General features: G+C 35.5%; 1 protein-coding gene across 1 annotated transcript in view; it reads left to right on the plus strand.

The window, feature by feature from the left end:
* Qki (QKI, KH domain containing RNA binding) overlaps positions 1-21,025 on the plus strand; it is a 106,668-nt gene extending 85,643 nt beyond the window's left edge. Inside the window, 4 exon segments of the mRNA XM_040758183.1 lie at positions 12,413-12,500; positions 13,778-14,053; positions 16,724-16,798; positions 20,499-21,025. Of these exon segments, the coding sequence (XP_040614117.1) occupies positions 12,413-12,500; positions 13,778-14,053; positions 16,724-16,798; positions 20,499-20,515 (456 nt within the window). The 3' untranslated portion in view covers positions 20,516-21,025.
* Positions 21,026-21,454: the final 429 nt, after the last annotated feature.

The following is a 21,454-nucleotide window of genomic DNA, read 5'->3' on the forward strand; positions in this document are numbered from 1 at the left end:
GTTTGGTTTAAAGTCTTTGCTGTGTAGTACAGGAAGAGTTTACAGACCTAGGATTAGGATTTGGGGTAGGTTCATGTAAATTTCATAATTTATCTTGTAAATGGGGAGGAGGATTTTTGCCTTCACACAGTCTAGCCCAGTAATGATAGACAGGTAAGGCACTCAATTACTGAGTTATCTCCATAACTCTGAGAACTAGAATGTCATAAAAGATTTTACTGTATGAAGATGCCTTAAACAGAGTTTATATAGAAAAGAAGAATGCCTTGTGCTACAGTTTAGTACATTGGTGGCCTTATTTAAAATGTATTATATAAGAACATTAGTATCATTTGGAATTGTTATCATTTGTGGTGTCTGGATTTTGTGACTGATTTTTCTTTTTAAAAAGTTAATTGGACAAACTAGTTTTGAATTTTTTAAATGGAACTTTAAAATAGTTAATAGCTTTTGCAAAATGTTGAAAGGTCAGTATTTTGTATTTGTTGGTTAGTAGACTCTGACAACATTTTCTACAAATTGTTTATTTAAATTTATTTGTAACTGCATTGCAAAAATTTCAGAGTCCTTGTAAATTACTCAGTAATTACAAATGGTATTTAAATAAATTACTGATTTTAATTACATATGTATATATACACATGTATGCATGTAAACTTTGAATAGAAAAGACGTTTAAACATCAGTGTTAAACTATGTTCTTAAAACTAGCAAACTGCGAGTTCTGAGTCAGTCTGGTCTACAAGAGCTAGTTCTAGGACAGCCTCCGAAGCCACAGAGAAACTCTGTCTCAAAAAACAAACAAATAAAAAAGAAACCAAAACAACAACAACAACAAAACCCTCAAAACCTAGAAAACTTGATCCTCTTTAAAAATAATTTGGTATGTTATCATATTTATTTTGGGTGCAAATTTAAGATGCTAGCATAGAACTCATCTGTTGACAGTCTAACTTTGTGTTTGATTCACTGACCTGTTGGATCTTTCAACTTATTTCACATATTTAGTCTTACGGAAAGGTTGCATATTAATTGTCAAGTATCTTGCCATCTGAGACGAGGGAATCTCAATTGAGGAATCATCTCCATCAGATTACCTAATGTGGGCATGTCTGGGGGAGGTATTTTCTTAATTGCAGTTGTTGGGAAGTGGTAGTCCTAAGCATGTACCTGAGCGAGGCAATAAGCAGCATTCTTCCATGATCCCTGTATCATTTCCTACTTAACTCTTCCTCGTCCAGTTTGTTTTGGTCAATGTTTTATCCCAGTGACAGAAACCAAATTTGGATATCTTCCAATTCTGTATCAAGTATAATAGATTACCTACTAAAACAGGTGGTTTTATGTGTCTTAGTCAACCCAGTTCCTTGTATTTTACTGAGTTTCTCAAAAGTTTTATAGTTTAGGTTTGAGTCATGTCAGACAAGTACTTTTTCTGTTTGTGATAAGCCTTTTTGGTACCCAGAATTTCTCTAATATCTTAGTGGTCAGTTTTTATCATGAACTTCTTCATTTATAATTCCAATTCCTCTTTATTTTTGTAAATATGTAGAATCTGTAGTAGTGTTCTTTTTTATCATGATGTCAATAATTTGTGATTGTATTTTTTGATCAGATTCATTAATCTTCTAAATTCCATGGCAACTGCTTTCCTCCTGTTGTAGTCTTGGTCTTTATGCCCTTCCACCACAAACTCCAGTTGCTTCATGCATTACTTTCCTACAGACAGTGCTTCAAGCAGTGTGACTTACATGCCTTACAAACCTTTGGAGTCATTGTGAAAGTAATTATTTTAGCTGTGTGTGTGGAACAGCAGGGCTTGTGTCCCTCTTCACTCCTCCCTCCCTCTGGGAGGCACTGTAAATAAGATGAGCCACAAATGTGAAAATGCCCTAATGATAACTCCTAAGTGTAATTTATAAAGGGAAAGGGGAACAACAAACAGTAAACTTTTCCACATATACAAATGTGAAAATGCCCTAATGATAACTCCTAAGTGTAATTTATAAAGGGAAAGGGGAACAACAAACAGTAACCTTTTCCACATATGCAAGTTCAGAAAGGATTTAAAAAATGCCAGGTGAAGAAAACGGGGTAGTGTTGCTGAGAAAGGAGATGAAGAGTGTGTGCCTTCATCCCTGGATCTTATGTGCTTAACAGTTTCTGTATGAGATGCCAGCTCTAAACTGGATCCTTGAACTGAGCAGTGCTAGCTTCTGACTAGAGCGATGAATGATATCAGACAGTAGAAACTTACACCGACAATTTTAGTGTACTGATATACTAGATGACTTTACTATCAGACAGTTCATCCAGTGTGGGTTGTATGGGCTGTATGGTAGAATTCTCCTCCTGGCTTCATGTTTATTTGGGGGTACTTTGAACTTAAATATGAATGAGTTCTTAATATTAAGATTGATTTTTAAGAAGATTAACACGAATGGGGTTCTAAATTAATGTTAATTAAATAATTGGCTTTAATATATTACTACAAATTCCAGCCAAGGAATTTGAGATTTAAAGTTGTTCTGATTAATCAAGAAATATTGTGAAATTTGAAAATATTTATCGCAACAAAGTCATTTTAATTTGCTTTCTAGAAATACCAGTTACCACTGTCATTGAAATTGAGAAAAAAAGAGAAAAGGATATTTACAGTACTTATTTTTAAAGTTTGCTTTTCATATTTCTCAGGAGTCCTCCTTTTAGTAGCTTATGAATTCGATTCATAATAAACTGTTTTAATTATAGCCTGAAATTAAGCTCAAAGAGGTAATGGATGATAGTGAGAGGCATCTTGACTCTGAAATAGTTTCTTAAAACATTTTAAAGCCGAATTGTTAATGAACTGGTACTCTTTCTTACATTTAACTTCTTGACCAAGGACTAGTAACTAAAAAGGCATTTTGGCTTTGTTTTACTGAGAAAAAGATAGATATTAAAAGATGTTTAAGATATCTAACCAAAATGCATGTGGGCCCTGATAGATCCATATTGAGAGCTTGTGAAGAGTGTTCCTCTGTGGGGCTCTCGCTGCCATTTTCATCTGAATGGGACTCCGAGTGCAGTAATTAGTCTCTTCAGAGTGTCAGAGCAGAATTACCATTGTGATGGCTTAGCTGCAGGATGAAAGGATTGGATGTGGGTCTGCCTGTCTGCCAAACTAAATGAGTTGCCATGGGAATTTTCAAATGTGAGAGGCATTTACTTAAAGCAATTTGGTGGGTTTGAATAAACTCATAAATTACAGGTTTGGAGAAAAGAACCTGGTTCTTCTCCTATAGACAAGGCTTTTGTAGAGGCCAACGGCCTCATAAAGTCTTTATTAGGGCTTGTGCCCCCATCCCTGCACCCCCAGAGAAATGGATGATAAGCACATTTAAAGACAGTTTGTTCCCAATCTCCAGAGAAGAGTGTGGCAGCGTTCATCATACGTTTTCCTCCTTTATTAGCACTGCAGAGTGTTATGTAAAGAATACTTTGTTTTTTATAAACAATAAAGTAATATTTAATTTCATACAGTGTGTATAGTAAATAGTGTATTTTTATACCTACCAGACCCAAAGGGTGAAATTTTTAAAAATTTAGAAACAGTTTTGGAATCAAATGTGATTTTCAAGCTGTGATCAATGGTGTTAGTCAGGTTTCATGTACATAGTCTCAGATCCAACTTCAACTTTCTCTGTCTCCAAAGAATATATTTTAGTATAACTTTGAGTAAGAAAATTAACCCCTAAATGCCCAACATGTAACACATGACTTTAGTATGTAGGATATCACTTGTCTCCAAGACACTAGTCGTAATAATAATCAGTTCTTGTGTTGGTGTCTTCATGTCTTTCAGAAAAATACTCAAAGCTGAGGTATTAAAATTTTTGAGATCATATAATTGATTCATAAAGTATTTTGGGAAGACTTCATATTTTTAAGTCATTGGACTGTTGTTTCATAAGGAAGATAATAATTTGGCTGAAAATACTGTTGCACTTTTCAAAGTTTTTACCAGAGAGATGCAGTTATGTTAGGAAAAGGATAGCTATTCAGTTAATACATGGCAAAGGGAAATACTTTTAAGGTAAAATAAATGACTTCTTGTTTATTCATTAGTCTTTAGTGCATGATGTTCAGTTACACATTGGCATCATCTGAGTAGCATCTTGTACTCTTAATACTTTATTTGAACCGTTGGAGAACCTTAAAAAGGCCTGCATTTCCATAGAGTTCTTAGGTTCCAGTTGACATCAGGCTACTTGAGCTATGTGTAAGACCCTCTGCTGTGTGCTGTTTTAAGAAAACATGACAAGACAGAAAAGAACCTACAGAAATTGAACTATACTGGCTTTTTTTTTTTTACTTCTAAAATAGAATCTAATCCAGTTCTGTATCAGTTATCTTTTTATACCTCTTCTGTTTCAATTGTATTCTACATTAGGGCAAGAACATTTGTTCCAACTAAATGATTAAGAGTCCTACTTCTGATCAGCAATCCATACAAAGGGTTAAGAAGTATAGCATATTTTATATTCTAATGTTGCATGAATTCTAATTGTTCTTAATAATAAAAACTCAGAGTCAGTTGTTGGGGTTAATGCTGAAGATCAGAGAGGCAAAGTGGCTATCCACTAGAGAGTTCTCACCGCTACCAGTGCTCAGACCAAAGGGGCGGTCCTGTCCTCAGACTGCATCCTCAGACTGCTTAGACTGCACTGCTCCTCAGACTACTTGAGACTAACTACTGCTTTGACTCCCTAGACTGCCATGAACTTGTGTGTCTCCTCCCATCTTTTTTATTCCTCTCTGCCAAACCATATGCCTTCCTATCTCCCCCTTGTTACTGCTGGGAATAAAGTCGTGTCTAGCCCAGGGTGGCCTTGAACTCACAGAGTCCATCTGCCTCTTGTTAGGTGCTGGGATTAAAGGCGTATGCCACCACTGCCTGGCCTGTGTGTCTAGCTTTGCACTCTGATCTTCAGGCAAAGCTTTATTTGTTAGATCATAAAATATCACATTCTACGACTTTAATCATAGTTGCACATAATTCTCCCAAGTCACCAGTTAACGCTCTGGTTACTCTCCTAACTGTTATGCTGTCAGGCTCAGGCTCGTAAAATCAATGAAGCACCTATCTCACACTTGGAGTTTTGTAGCCTCTTGAAGCAGCGTGGTGTTGAAATGTCTTGTCTATGATAATACTGGACAGCTTCACAAAGAGCCTATATTAAGTGGTATCTTTGCCATCTCTGTAAGGATTCTTTGAAAAATGCCTCCTTAACTCATGTTCAGATTGACAAACAGTTTAGATATCTTACAATTCCTTAAAAGCTTTTGTGGGTTATATACAATGCCCTATTGTCAGCCATGTACTCTGCATCCCTCAGAATTTCCATGTTAAGCTTATTATATAGAGCTTCATACTTGGTTGAAATTGTTACCTAAATAATACTTATATCCCCTATTTAAATAAGCACCCCATTGACTAGGTTAATACATTTTAGTTCTTTCATATTTCCCTATTAAGTATATAATATACATACTGATTTCTAAAAAAAATTCAAAATGTATTTAATAGAAAAAACATAGACAAATAATTTCTCAGTATATCTCTTTTAGTTAGTTCAGTTCTTTTCATATGCCCCTTTAATTTGTTTGCATGCTCTTCTGATGGTTGGTAAGTTGCCTCATGTTCTTAGTATATAGGCAGAGCATTTGTGGACCATGCACTATGCTAGCATACTTGACACGGACCTGACAGAAGTGAGAAAATCAAATGTCTGTCAGAGTTCTGTGCTTTTGAATGCTTACTTTTTGTAACATCTCAACTTTTTAGTATGTGATACCTTTATTGGAATCATTCAAGTAAACGTAGCATTTTAATATATTAATGTTCAGATAAGCATTGTAATTTGGATAGTTCAAATCATTTAATTTAGTAGCTCATTTCAACATTTTCTAATGTAGTTTTGATAATTGAAATTTGTATTTAATTTGGAAGTGACTTTCAGATTATCCCATTCATTAATTTTGAGACCATATTAATGAATTGTGAAGGTGATTGTTTTTATTTTGTTACGCCTTTTGGATGCAGAAAACTAAATGCCTTTATAAGTCAAATATGTCAACTTGTTTTTAGTTATGCCTTCAAGCTGATATATGATTAGCTTCATTTTGATAACCTCTGTAGTATCTAAGCCAGTTAGTGTGTTTTCAAATTAGCTCACTTTTTAATGTTAGTACCTTATAAGTTCTGTGAGGTGGGTGATGATATTCCCTACTTAAAAAAAAAAGGCTTTGATTGCTACACGTAACATTTGTGGAATTAAATGTGTATGTGGATAAGACTGAAAGCAACATTAAATGATTAAACTAGCCCTCTTCATAGACATCTATTGAGAGACCAGGATAAATTTAATACTATGGTTTATAACAAAGACTCTTACTTACTAATACAAGTAAGAAAAGGAAAAATAAGTAATCGAATTTCCTAATTCCTTGTTTGGTATCATGGTATCCACTATAGAGAAATGTTACACATTCATTGAGTTAGATCTCTTTCTACTCTGCTCCTCCCAGATAATTATATCCGTAATGCTATCCAACTACTGCTGTGGTTAATCTGAAATTCCAGAACAAACTATCCATTCATTGTCTCTACCAGTCCTCTTCCTACCCCTTTTCTATTTTTTCTTTGATAATAATTGTATGTTACTAAGTTCATAGGTTCATTTTATGTCATGTTGGTTGATATGCTGCAATTCTTAATGTTATAAAGTCTGACATAGTTACAATGTGTAAAATTGTGTACAAAACACAAAATGATCTCATGTAATCTTCCTCTTTAAAGTATGGTGACCCTAGTGCTACAGGGATTTTGTTCACAGCTGCCATTGTTCAAGCTCTTGAGTTTGAGCTCTAGGTTTGACCTATGTTCTAGCAGCTAACAATATTTCACCAACTTGTTTATACTTCCATGTAGTTTCCCACTTTAGAATTTGGGCAATAGCCAAGGTTGTAGTGCACACATTTAATCCCATTACCTGGGAAGTAGAGGTAGGGAGATCTCTAGGAGTTTGAGGCCAATTTGGAGACTGTGTGTCAACAAAGAAACAAAACAGCCAAACTCACTACTGCTGCTGCTGCTGCTAATAGTAATAATAACAACAATAATAATAATAATATAAAAGGGAACACTTTGGATTTTACAAAATGTTTTACTTCCCTAGAAAATTGTATTGTTTTCATTCTTTGATTGTGACTAAACTATAGCTTTTGTCAACTATCTAAGCAAAGTAAATGCTCTATTAAGACAATGTTACATTTTCTTCTAACTTTGCTGTAAAATAATGCAATTAGTAGGAAAACTAGTACTGGTGCTATGTACTTTACAAGTTACTAAGGTGAAATGAAATAAATGTTCAGTTCATGTAGTCAAGATAAAAAGATGTGTGTGTCCCCCCCCCCCCATCTTGTACTCACTTTACAGTTTCTGTTGAGTCTCGTTCACAGCTGTTGTTATGTGATGGGACCAGTGGACTGCAGGTTGGGCACACCTAATGGATGTAGCATTATTTACATGTTGGCTTGAGTGTTTTCTGGTTAGATAAGTGTACTTTGTACTTTTTGTACCATAACTTGCTGATATGTTGTTGGCACTAAGCCAGCCAGGAATTGCATTTAAGTAGAATATGTCAGTTAGTTTAGAGGGGACTAGAAGAAGATAGCCGAAATTTTTTTCTTAACATAAGTCTAACACTTTGACTCATGAATTTGTTAGTGGAACAGTTGAACTGAGGGCTTTGTGCACAAATAAAGACATGACCTAGTTGAATGCACACAGGAGAGATTCTTCAGGCTTTGATTCAGCTCTTCACTGTTGGATTTCAATCAGGATGTTGGGAGTTTCTCAGGTGCTCCATTTGTGACCTCTCTCCTTTGCTGTTAGAGTTAACAGCAACTGCATCTTGGTGTATGTTGCCAGAAGACTTGGGAAGGAGCTGTGTGAAAGGAAGAAGGAAGTGAAGACCCCTGGGTCTTACAGAAGCCATTAGGATGAATTTGTAGTTTCACCATTGATCTTTATGGGTGGGCTGCACATACACTTAACCCCTTTTTAAAACATATGTTTAAGTCAGTTAAGTTTTTTTTTAAAGTTTGGCGGGTCTGTTCTGTATAGAAGAATAAAAACCAGACTGGAAAAGGAAGGAAATTGAAATCAAGTAAACTTATAAATAATTTAGAAGAAATAATGGAACATAGCTGACAAAATTTATGTAAACCTCGGTCACAGAATGAGGTTGGTTGTATAAGAAGAAAGGATGTTAAACATGGTCACGTATGCCAACCTAGGAAATTCAGGTTCTGTAGAGTGGTACTGGAGAACCACTTGACTTCTGTGTCAGTCAAGAAAACATGAACCATAGTAGGTATTATATCAACAGAGAACTTACAAAGGAATTGGTTAAAGAGCTCTTAAGAAGTAAAGGAGAACAGAACCATCCATAATCCAATATAGATTTGGAAGCCGCTATAATCCTAGCTAGAAGATGAAATATAAGACATTTTACTATTATTAGATCTTAGATTCTAAGAAAGCTCTATGCAGAGTTGGAACTGAAGCCTCTGATAAGTTACTTGTTTATCCTCTGGGAACTCAAAAGAGTGGACATAGCAGAGCAAATCAAAGTGTTGTGATTAAAATCCTTGTAACCTAAAAAGAGATCAAGAGTTTGAAACTAAGGAGGGGTAAGGATTGCATAATTGTATTTTCAAAATGGAAAATGGAAAAAAATTCTTATAAAATGTGGTCTCTTTCTCTACTCATTTATTTGGTCATCTTTTATTTTTAGTCCCTCCTTCCTTTCCTGTCTTCTCTCTCTGTCTCTCTCTCTCTCTCTGTCTGTCTCTGTCTCTGTCTCTCTCTGTCTCTCTGTCTCTCTCTCTCTCTCTGTCTCTCTCTCTCTCTCTCTCTCTGTCTCTCTCTCTTCCTCTCTGTCTCCCCCCCCCCCCACAGGTATGGGGAAGAGTAGTTGTTTAGAAAATACCAATTACAGCAAAGTAAAAATGGAAAAGGAATGACAGCATGTGGCTATGTATAATTGATTCTCACTAAAAACCAGCATACGTTTCTGAAAGTGATGTGATTGTGAGAGTCATCAGATGAGTATGCACTGTAGAAAATAGTACAGGGTCAGGGCTATTGAAAGACGACAGCTGTGAGATGCTTTAAACAGGAGCCTGTTCAGTTCTGAAGCTGAAAAACATAGTCTGTTCTAAGGGCTTTGAACTTGATTATGATTGAAGAAAGCATTGGGAATGAGGCTGTATGAGTTAGCTCTCTTTTTACCATGTGGATCCTAGGATTGAGCTCAGGTTGTCAGGCTTGACAGCAAGTACCCTTACCTCTTGAGCAATCTTGCTGGCCTTCATCCCTGTTTTAATCAACTGCATTATTAATAAGTAAACATGATTTTCTTCTCTTCCAATAAAGTGAAATAGCACTTAATTTTCTGTACTTTACTATGTTAAAACCCTTTTAGTTTCAGTGGTATTTGACCTGTTTGTTACTTTGACATAGCTTGTTAAACATAGCTGATGACATACTTAAATCTCATTGCATTATACGTGTGTGTGTGTGTGTGTGTGTGTGTGTGTCACAGATAGGATTATTGTAAGAGATATTCCCCCAGACACCAATAGAAATACTGTGTCATCCGTGGTATGCTATCTTTTTGTAAATCTAAAAGTCTCTGTAATGTCAAGACTCTTCTGATGCTGTGAGTTCTAAGCAAGTGTTATATTTTTGAACGTTCATACTTCAAAGACAATTCTGCTGTTCATAGTGTTCTGATATTTATATTTTTTCTCATTATTAATCTGTTCTGTGACTCAGCAATACCACTCATAGACACTTATCCAGAATTAAGTCAAAATTTAGATTCACAATGATGCCTGTGTGAGAATTTTCAGAGTGGCTATATTCATAGTGTATCCTCAAACTAGAAGCAAGCAAAACAAAGTACTACTTAGCCATTCAAGCAGTCTGCTGCTACAAACAACATGGATGAGTATCATAAACACCTTACTAAGAAAACGTGACCGCTGAGATTGCATGTGGTATCATTCTCTGAAATGCATAAACCATAGCATTACCAGCAAGTCTTCTTACCTGAATTTACATTTGAAAAAGAAGTTTAGGCAAGTAAATATGATAAATTTCTGTCAAATGGAGCAATAAAGTTGAAGCAACCCGTTTCATGTGAGGATATTATGTAATGAATTTAATTGTCTTGTGAGGCCATAACCCTATCATCCAGCTCTCTTCAGATAAAGAGTGTGATAGGTTGTAAGGATGTGAAAATAATAAAACTCATTCTGGAATATAACAACTTGAGGTTTAGATTATGATTCTGCCACATAACTCCTTTGGGGGTGATCAAGGCACGTTCAGCCTTCCACAGTGATCACGACATAAGTTGTTGTTACACCATCATTATGTAGGCAACCCTGCTCCTTTGGGTTTTGCTACTTACCCACCCTGGTGGTCTTCACCCAGTTTTTAGTATTCTGGGACCTACAAATGACATGGCCACATGTTGGTGGGAACATGCATTCCTTCTACTATCTTTCTCTTTGGAATTATTTCCACAGTCGACATAAATCACTTCATAATAATAATAATAATCAGTCCATCTCAAATGTGTTTCTAAGCACTTGTTATCTTCATGCACAGTTTCTTCCTTTTTATGTTTTTGATAGTGGTAAATTTGCTCCTTGCTGATATTTTCAAACTTGAACAACATCTTTTTCACTGTGGCTGGAAGTGGGCCTGTTGCTTCTTTTATTTTCTTTTTTAAAGTTTTTATATACATTGTTAGTTACATAGATTAAATTTGAGCCAATTGTTGATAAATTAATATTTTTAATGAACAGATTTAGGAACTTTGATCATAATAGATTTTTACTTCTTCGTTTATTTTACTCATCTTTATACAAATTTATGCGGATCAAGTAATAATAATCCAACAAATATGCCAGTCTCTTCTTTTACTGCAAGAGACTGTTTTAAAGTTGTCAGTGGCCCATCACATGTTATCTTTACTTCTGTTTCACTTATTAAATACCCACTCAGCAATTCTATTTACTACAAATTACTGTATATCAATCCCTGCTCTAAAGATCTTATCATTTCAGTTGTAACAGAAATAGAAAACCAAGAAACTTGCGTATGTCTTTGTAATACTCCTCCCATGTTCCAAATGGACTTGCACTAAAGTGGGGTAGGCGAGGACAATTTATGCCATAATCTTTAAAGAACAAACGTTCTAGTCTTTTTTCCTACATTTCTGCTTGGCTTTTGCTAGTTAAAATTTGTCCTGTAGAACTCAGACCTTTGAGCTTTGTCAGTAAAGTTAGGTTTCTCATACTAATCATTTAATAAGGAGGCAGGCAGAAGGAACTCTTGAGTTTGAGGCCAACCTATTAGTTCTAGGACAGACAGGGCCATGTAGTAAGACCCTGTCTCAAAACAAAGAGAAATTAATTCCAACAAATAATTTTTGGGATCAGCACATAGGGATTAGGTAGTGATAAATAACAAAATCAAGACTATTCTAATGATGCTTACTCTTTGAGTATTAACTTTAACAAGCTGTAATTGAAGACTGAAATCACAGAATGAAGAGATGGCTCCTGGAGAAAGTATTGTTTTTGTTGGAGTTGCTGTGTATAAGTAGGGCGTGGAAAGAAAAGCACACAGGAACACATAAGAGTATTTGCAAATAGGCAAGTGGAAATAAACACTAAGACGTTAACAGAGTTAGTCTGGTCTATTGCTCTGTAAGTTCACCATGGGGTGGTAGTTTGAGGAAGGTTTAACATCTTTGTTCTGATAGTAAGAGATCAGTAGGGTTTAAGATATGAGAATAGTACAAAACATTAAGATAGAAGCTGCATTTGGGGAAGTGTATCTGGCCCTTGGATCTAGACTGGGTATTCAGATCTTGTGTGTATTGAACAGCAGGCACCACTGACAGTTTGGATAGTATAACAGTAATGACTTACCAGGAGTGGTATTGGCTATTGGAAGGGGGTGAAACCATGGTAAGTAGTATAGCCATCCTGGTTTCTGTCTATGTAGTCTAGTTAGTCTTAGTGCCCTTTTCACTTGTAAATATATCCTATGTAGGTAGTCAATTTTATGATGATCCTAAAGGTAGAGTGTCAAAGATAGAATTGATAGCATTTGGTAGGTGCATTGAGAGAAACCAGGAACATAAGGAAACAGAAATAAGCATTTAGAAGTTGAGTGATTATTGTTAGTTCACTTTGTAGTTCTAAGAGTCATTTAGTATGTAGTTTTTAGGTTGTGATGTATGTACACTCTCAAATACTTTCTGCTCTTGTTTCTCATGTGTAGGCTGAAGGAGAAGACAGCCTGAAGAAGATGCAACTGATGGAGCTTGCAATTCTGAATGGCACCTACAGAGATGCCAACATTAAATCACGTAAGAATGAGCCTGGGGTTGGGTTACAGCTGTTTTGTCTACAAGCCCGTTTCCTTTTGGTACCGCAGCGTAAAACCAGTTAGAGTTGAAGTAATGATAACATTTACATTCTGATGAAGAGCCGCCACCCCCCCCCCCTTTTTTTAATGCTTCTGTAGGTAATGGCCAGCTCAGTTTTATGCCAGCATGTCAAGTTGGGGGTTGTAAATTTACTACTCTGGTGAAGGGGTTCAAGAAATGTCCTATCTAGTTAAGACTTTAAACTTGTTACATTATGCAAAAGACAGTATTTTGAATCCCTTTAAAAAGAGCTGATTTAAAGCGTCTAAATGGAATGGCCCTGCTGTTGATGTTTCCTTTCCCCTTGCTTGCTTGTTTGCACGCAGGTTTTGTTTCTTTGCTTGTTTTGCTGTTTACGTTCCTCGGTGAGTTCACAGAGATCAGTGAGGGAGAACTGTTTTCATCCAGCCTGTGTTCTCCCTTCCATGATTATGTGTGACACAATTTTATAAGCTATCTGAGAGAATAGTGTTTAGTAAAATGTATAGTTTGAGACAACATAAGGTTTATATATCATTTATATGAACATATCATATTTAGAATACTGACTTTTTTTAAAGAAATTGAAGTTTAAAATTATAGTCAAAATTCCCAAAGATAGGCAACCCAATGAGTTTAGTAATGGTTGCCTATAATTTACTCTTAATAGACATGAATTAGGCGATAGGACTGTTCTCTGTATTCTTTTTCTTGTGTAGAATTCCCGACATGCTGGAAGCATATATACTTGGTGCTTACTTACCTGACTTAATCCAGGGAGTTTCCTTTAAATTGAAGCCAAAGTTGCACTTTGGAAATAAACCATACCTGTTTCTGTGGACTCCAGTTAAAATTTTTTCATTCCATCTTTTAATTTGAATGGATGGGGGTGTGTGTTTGGTTTTGCATGTACTTTTAGTCTCACAAAATGTTTTATAATGGATGAACAGTGTAACATTTTAATGGTATTCTTTTTTTTTAACAGTGGGCTTTTAAATTTTACATTATTTTTAATCATGTTGGTAAAGGGGAAGCTGATTGCTTTTGATTGGTGTGCTTTGGCATTTTCGTGTGATCAATGCATGTACTAATGATTTCCTTTTATTTTTCTTCTTTCCTGCTTTTTCCTTTCTTTTTTCCTACTTCCCTCTCATTTCCCCATGTTTTATACTGCTGTCCCTGTACTTCTTTCTAAATTTCTTTGCTTACTGTAGCAGCCCTTGCCTTTTCTCTTGCAGCAACTGCCCAGGCTGCTCCGAGGATCATCACTGGGCCTGCGCCTGTCCTCCCACCAGCTGCTCTGCGCACACCGACGCCAGCTGGCCCTACCATAATGCCTTTGATCAGACAAATACAGACCGCTGTCATGCCAAACGGAACTCCTCACCCAACTGCTGCAATAGTCCCTCCGGGACCTGAAGCTGGGTTAATCTACACCCCCTATGAATACCCCTACACGTTGGCACCAGCTACATCAATCCTTGAGTACCCTATTGAACCCAGTGGTGTGTTAGGTAAGTATGAGTCCAGTACTAGGTGGTTAATGCATTTCTAACTTGTGGTGCCCCAGATCTTGAAATGATGTTTATCAGAGTTTAGAGAGGCAATGTAAGTTTTGATTAGGAAAGGTTGAAACCTAAATATGCTTTTGGTTTAGTTCCTCACAAGAGTTCTCCTGTTAAATAGACATGCCTTAATTTGTTTTGAATTTACTTTAGTATCTCAGAGTCACTATAGGTATACTTGCCATGTACATTCTCAACTGGACAATGCTTTTATTACTTAGGTGACTGAAGTTAGGCCATTCTTGTCACTTTGTCCTAATGGTCTCATCAACTCTGCCTTCCAAAATTAGATTTGTTTTGTCTCACAGGTTTACTTGATAGCTGAATTTTAAAGTTCTATAATATTGAGACTTTATTAGGTTGCTGTTATTTATATATGTATTTAGATATTTATAATCACTTAAAGGTTGCAGTTTTAAGGGTTTTCAGCTTTTGTCTTTTGAAGTCCTTGTTAACATGACCAATACTTTATAGTTTCAATAGTAACTATGAACTAGATGACCACACATCAACTTATCATGTTAGAGGCAAAAGTTAAAGTCATAGAAACTCAGGGTTTACATGGTCAAAAAGCAATATTCTTGAAAAAGACATTATTGATGCCTTTTTTTTATAGAGTGGATTGAAATGCCAGTCATGCCTGATATTTCAGCCCATTGACTTGCTGGATGAAGGACTAGAATACAGCAGCTGTTATAACACGACCAGTCAATGTGGAAAACAAAACAAAACAAAAAAAAAAAACCCTGTTTCTGTGCAACCCCACTGTTTTACCAGACAGAATTTTGAACCTTTCCCCCCCCTGAATTGTGTATTACCTTTGGTGCTGCGTGCTTGCTATTGACTTTTTAGAACTTTGATCTCTTAAAGGGCTCCCCCCCAGCTTAATATTAATTGGAAAATCTTTAATGAACTTGGACATAAAGATTTAAACTTGAAAATTCATTGTTCATTTAAAGAAAGCTACAATGCTCTGTATGTTATCTGTGTGTATGCATGCACGTAGGTGCCTTTTGTTTTATAAACAAATACATTTTATTGTAATTTTTTGTCTGGATCATTGTATATAATAAGTCAGAATTATACCACAAAAAATGTTTTTGAGAGGCTGTGTTGTGTTGCACATTTCTTGAAGCATTTTTTTAAAAATAACATATAACCTGTAACCTTATGTAAGTTTTCCTTTCTATTAATCCTCTGTCCTGCGGCCTGCATGCTCCTCCCCAGCACTCCTCTCTGCTGCACTCACAGCGTCTGTCCCTGAGGAGTCAGGACCCTTGCTTTCTGCAACTCTGGGGCTCCTGACTCTTAGTATAAGAGCTCCCTAGTTTTGCCAGATAGAATTGTATTTCTATGCAATCTGCATGTCTAAAATGAAAAATAGTTTCTCAACCAGTTTACTGCTTAGAGACAGCAAGAGGCACTGCTGTAAAATTTCTCATTGTAAAAGCCACATGTTGTTTGGTTTTGTTGGGACATTTATAATTATGAAGACTTGAATATTAAACTGGCAAAATGAAGTGCAAATTATGCAGATACCCAATTAGCATTTTCAAGGTTCTTAATAAGTACTAAGTGAGAGAAATACTCTTATGTTTGTTGTTATTTCTTGCTTTGCCACCTAAGCAGTAAAACAATGATATCGACCCTCTGGAGAACTCCGGAATAATTTAAATTCCCAATTTAGAGTAAATTTGCACACAGATAACATGCATGATTATGTATCAAGTCTCACATTATTTTAAAATAAGCAGTGCCCTTCAAAACAGATGCAGACATGTGTGTTGGTGGTAGTGAGGAGAGGAGATTGGTATTAGCATCAAATCTTCATTGATGACTAATGTTTAATTCCCTTCCTTTTATCTTTAGGTATGGCTTTCCCAACGAAAGGCTAAGAATTCAAGAACGGTCTTAACCGAACCCTCATCAGATCTGAATTTAACCAATGCTTAGTCTCAGCAGCCTCCGGGGAAAAGCTTAGCCTAGCAGTCAGTGACTTACTTGCACTTTTGCACATAGATACAAAGTAAAATGAAGTTATTAATTTGGATTAGTCTGTAATACTGCAAAGTAACGGTAATTCATAAAAGGAGTGTATAGTAGTATACTGACTGCTAAGTGTACTGTACTGTTTGCTTTACTAATCACCTAATTCATTGCAGTTCATACTTATTGACCTGGAAGTTTAAAACCACAATCTGTAGGCTTAAGAGTTGCTTTTTAAACCTTTTTTAAGTGATAAACTCTGAGAGTTAAGGTTAGCAAATACTTGTCAGTATTAAATGTGGCATTATTTAAGTCGTCCTGCTGCAAGAAAGGCACTTCAGTGAATATGTGACTAGTAAAGTCAGCTACATCTGCTTCTAACAGACCTCACGGGACATGGTGACTTGGGGACTGTAAACGAAGTGCGTGGAAGGCCAGCCTGTGTGAAGGGAATGCAATGTTGATAGATGCATATATACAGACATACAATTAATTTTAAAACTACTGTGCCTTAACGTGTTTCTTAAGCTTTTGTAGTAATTGAACATTTGAGATCCATTTTGATAAGCCTGCTGTCGATGTTTCCCTTATATATGTTTTCTAACTTTGTCTTGGTAATTGCAATTTAACTAGGTGCGGTGGCTACTAAAGTTCGAAGGCACGATATGCGTGTCCATCCTTACCAAAGGATTGTGACCGCAGACCGAGGTTAGTTTAGTTCTGCAGTTCTTGTTTATAAGCAATGTGCTGGGTGTCCATAAAGGTTGCAACACCACACCTGATGGGAAAATATAACTGTTTACCTGCATACCATTTCTTTTCCTTCCCTAAATTAATTTAATAATTGATTGATTGAAGGTTGGTTTTGTTTTGATTTTGGGGGTTTTTTTTGTTTGTTTGTTTTTTTTTTTTTTGGTTTGGGTTTTCATCCTTCCCCTTTATATTTTAATTTATTAAATCTTCTATTATTACTATGTCCTAAAATTTATCCCAGTTAAAACACAAATTACTCAAGTTGAAGAGCTATTAAATTTTTATATTACCTTAGCAATTTATAGTAATAATTATTGCTAAAACTTACCCTTTAATTCTGAATATTTCGGTTGGTACTACAACAGATTATGTTTTCATGAGAGAAGTAAAAAATTTGCTCTTGTGTAATTTTGGAGAAAACTGAAGATTTAGTTTCCATTTTTCTATATAATAAAACATTGAGCCACTGTATAAACATGAGGGCATACATGTCAAGTACTTAGATAAAATCATTAGTCAGGACTGTGAAAATAATTTTCATGTAGGTGGATACTTTTTATGAACTAGGAAACAAGTTCCCTATTACTCTATTTTCTTGCCAAAATGGATCCTTTGATTTCTGACATTTGCTGCTAACTACAGTACCTGAAGGGAAACTCCTGTGTTCTGTGGATGTGAGATCCGACTGTTTGGATATCCTTTTTGACTAACCAAGACTGGAAAACAAGTCTTCATTTTTCTCATTTTCATATTTGTAACTTCTGCCCTATATATGCTCTTGGACCCATTTTTAAATTATTTATGCTTATTTGAGGAATGGTAGTTTCGGTTTTTTGACATTGAATTGTTTTTTACTTTTTTGTGCAGTGGTTTTGTTCTTGTTTTTAATTACAAGGTTGGAATCCCAAGCATAGTAGAAAAGGACCTAGCTCACTTGACATGGTTACCCTTGAATACCCATCATAAATACTGGACACAATTGTTTTGTGTATTAGAAATAAAATGCCTTTCCAAAGACATTGATGATATTTATTTAATATCATATATACTGAAAGAGTTCTGAAAATTTTAGGTAACATATACATTTTTCTGTAGTGGCTATTAAGCATATTAGATCCTTGTCTGGGGGAACATCCATAATGATAATAACTCATGCAATTGTGCCAAGTGTGAGCATATCAGCCATTCTGTCAGTCACCTAGAGATAAGAAAGTGAGATGGGGGAAGGTCACTTTAGGTGTGGGCAGTCTTATAAGTAATTGAACTGTTTCATACTGCTAAAGTCTAAAGTAATTCTCTTACAGAGTGTTTTGATTTTGAAGTAATTTTTCTTCTTAGATTTTCTTTCCCCATGTTTCTCTTAAGAGATTTCTATAATTTTGTTAACACAATAACCCTTTCTCACTTTGTACTCCAGAGCCTTCAGATAGTTAAAAGTAGTAGACCAAGATCTTACTATGTTTGGAAAATGACAACACATTCCATACATGGCTCATCTGTAGCTGTGTTTATTTTGATTAGTTACATTTGTGTTTGAAATGCAATGTCAGCAAACCGAAGTACCCTTTCCCTTCCTTCCTCCCTGTTTTTTCAGAACTAGATCGCTTGTGCTCACTATCACCACATGTACTCACTGGGTCTGAAGGAGATGACCTAAGTCCTTGACTTACATTATTTTAGGATACTACTGTTTTCTCTATTTTCTTTATTTAAAAAATATTTTAAAGAGAAGATTATTATTAGCATTCATTTGATGTAAGGACACAGTCCAAGGAGATGCAACCTTGTAACTATGTGTGAGCATTTAGAGTGGTTGCTTACTGAAAACAAACCCACTTCCATTTTTAGTTCAAAATCATTTTGAAACTTAAAGACCAACTGACCTTATAGTTGTAATGAACTGTAAGTGATTTTGCACAGTTGACATACCTGTGTGTACTGTAGGAGGCCAGGACATAGCAGAGGATGTATTCTAGATATACTGGATATGATCATTTGCTTTGTTAAATATTCCACACTCAAACATAATCATAAATTATCCAATTAATGATTTGATAAAAACTGTTACTTACACAAATTAAATTTTGGAGAGCAGCATTTTTATTTTAAAATTTTAAATAAAATTCCATTTCCTTTTTAAAAAATTCAGGGAAAATTTGATTGTATTGAAGATACAATATTTTTGTAGTATTTATAAGCTGTCCTAATAAAGTATAGAAAAATTTTTGTCATACAAAGGTAAATGAGTCTACTATATAGAACATTTAAACCCTGTGAACATTACACCTGCTAGGTTTGATTTATGAAGTGGCATAGACTTTAACTTTGCACTGAGAATCTTTCATTCACATCTCTCCTGCCTTTGTCACAATGGCATCAGTACAGAAAATTCTGTCAAACCTCAGAATATAGGAGAAATAATTAAGCTGTTGAATGAGTCTTAAAAATCATACTACTGTTAAGTGGACCAAGTTTGGTGAAGTAGAATGTGACAGGTTGACTAAGGAAGGAGCTACTCAAGGACATTTGGAGTGATAACTTTTCCACTTGAGAACTACTTTATGTTTTACTGTAATTTTTTAAATTTTTTGTTCTTTTTGTTACTTTGCAAAAGAAAATAGTATTTACAGGTGGCTTCTTTTAAAATATAAAAATATAAAGCAGGAATGTATATGAAATGTCAGATTTTATTGTATTTGCAGAGTATTAGCTTTGAAATTGAATAAAGAAAGCTGTTTGTAGTTTAAATGCCTTATTGGTGTCAGTTAGAAATTTCTTCTATTTTTATGTACTTAGAGTTCTTTGAGGATAGAGTTTTAAATGGCAGGATTTTACAGTGTTTACATGCAACTGCATTTTATAAGTGTTCTATATGTGTAAATTAGTATTTTCAACTGGAAAGTGTTGGCTGGGGCATGAGGCCTGGCCTTTTTCTGGTTCCCATGATGTTGCCTACACTGCTAGACTACAGTATTGCTTTGTATCATGAGGCCAAGAAATTCCATGTTGTTTGTAAATAGAATAATTGAAAAAGCAATAAACATTTATTGAACAAAAGAAACCTTGTTTGGCCCAGAGTTTATGTTGAACCAAATTTTTCTTAGTAATTTATTAAATTTCTTTAGATTCATTTCTGTTAATCATCAGTTATTAATAATCACATCCATCATTAATAGTTGCTTTATTGCTTGCATCTGAGAGAATACTAATGCTTAATAGCAGTCAGATACTCATAACTGCACTGACTGTTCAAAGTTCTTTATACCAAACCTATTCATCATTGTTTTCCAGTTTCCTTCATTGACTGCTACTAACTATTAGTTGATAGCTGTATTTTATTTCTATTTTTTCTGTTAACAAGTTGGGTTGTTTTCAAATTTTTTTTGTGGGAGTGGGCTCTTCTTATTTGTTCAAATCATGATATGAAATTGTCATGATTTTTATTGTATTCTGTAGATGGTGTCAATCAGTTTGTCAGAATTCAACATGCTTTTTTTATTAGTTGTGATTAGTTTTTCATGTTGTCATTAAGCCGTCACTAGCTGAAACTAATCTCTTCTCTATCTTTTCTTTTCTTTTTTTGTTTTTTTTTTTTGTTTTGTTTTGTTTTTTTGTTTTGTTTTTTTGGTTTTTTTTTTTGTTTCTAACCACCCAGCCGCCACCGGCAACTAACCTATGACCTTCTGACCTCTGAACTCTTCACCCAATGATGACCTGACCATGCCTGCCTGCTGATCAGTTAACTGGTAATCGCCTTTGCTTGCCTGTCGTCAGTGCAGCGAGCTGAGGCACTTGTCCGTTCGTCTTACCATCTAACCAAACAAAAGACAAAGAAATTGTCCTCCAACTCAGCTTTTCCCCCCGTTTGGGTGAAAGTGGTTCTAGAACCTGCACTGAATAGTAGTAAAGCAATAAGGCCCGATTCATCCCACAGCACTGACCATCATTCAATGCCCCACCCCAAGCGAACGGTAAGAAGGCCTCTCGAGAAGGGGAGACAGATGGCCCTAACTACTCAATGACAGAGGCAGTTACTGTGAGAGACTTGTAGGAATCTTTTTCTTCTCATAGCGACGTCAAAGCTCTCTCTGAATGTACTGTGTGACAATGCATCATGCATGAACCTTCGGTCAGGGATGTCATTGGTGAAGTGACTTCAAAAGTATTCAAAATTTGACATGCTGTTTGTTTGGTCACTACAGTGCCCTCAAAGGGCAGAAATTGCAGCCTTTTTTATATTGCCTGCCAAAATTTGAAGTATTAGAACAAAGTGTGCCATGAGAGAAAAACTTAATAAGGACTTTTGAAAACTAATGCAAAGAGCAAAACTGCAACACTATTTTTAAAAAGTTGAGTATCTGAGTTAAAATTTCCAAATCTTTATTTTATGCTACCTTAAAATTATACAAGGTACATGCATTATGTGTCACATTACTGGGCAAACTGTTCAAATATTTTTTAAACCTCCCTGTATAGAAAATATCTTTAAGGATGTAAAAGCCATGCTTGCCTATTTTCTGTATACATGTAATGAAATTGTAGATAAAGAGTAGTGCATTGAAACAAATGAACAAAAAGTAGATACTTTTACTATACAAGGGTGCTGGTGCA

Source organism: Mesocricetus auratus, unplaced genomic scaffold (genome assembly GCF_017639785.1).
Source record: "Mesocricetus auratus isolate SY011 unplaced genomic scaffold, BCM_Maur_2.0 Super-Scaffold_100018, whole genome shotgun sequence".
Classification (NCBI taxonomy): domain Eukaryota; kingdom Metazoa; phylum Chordata; class Mammalia; order Rodentia; family Cricetidae; genus Mesocricetus; species Mesocricetus auratus.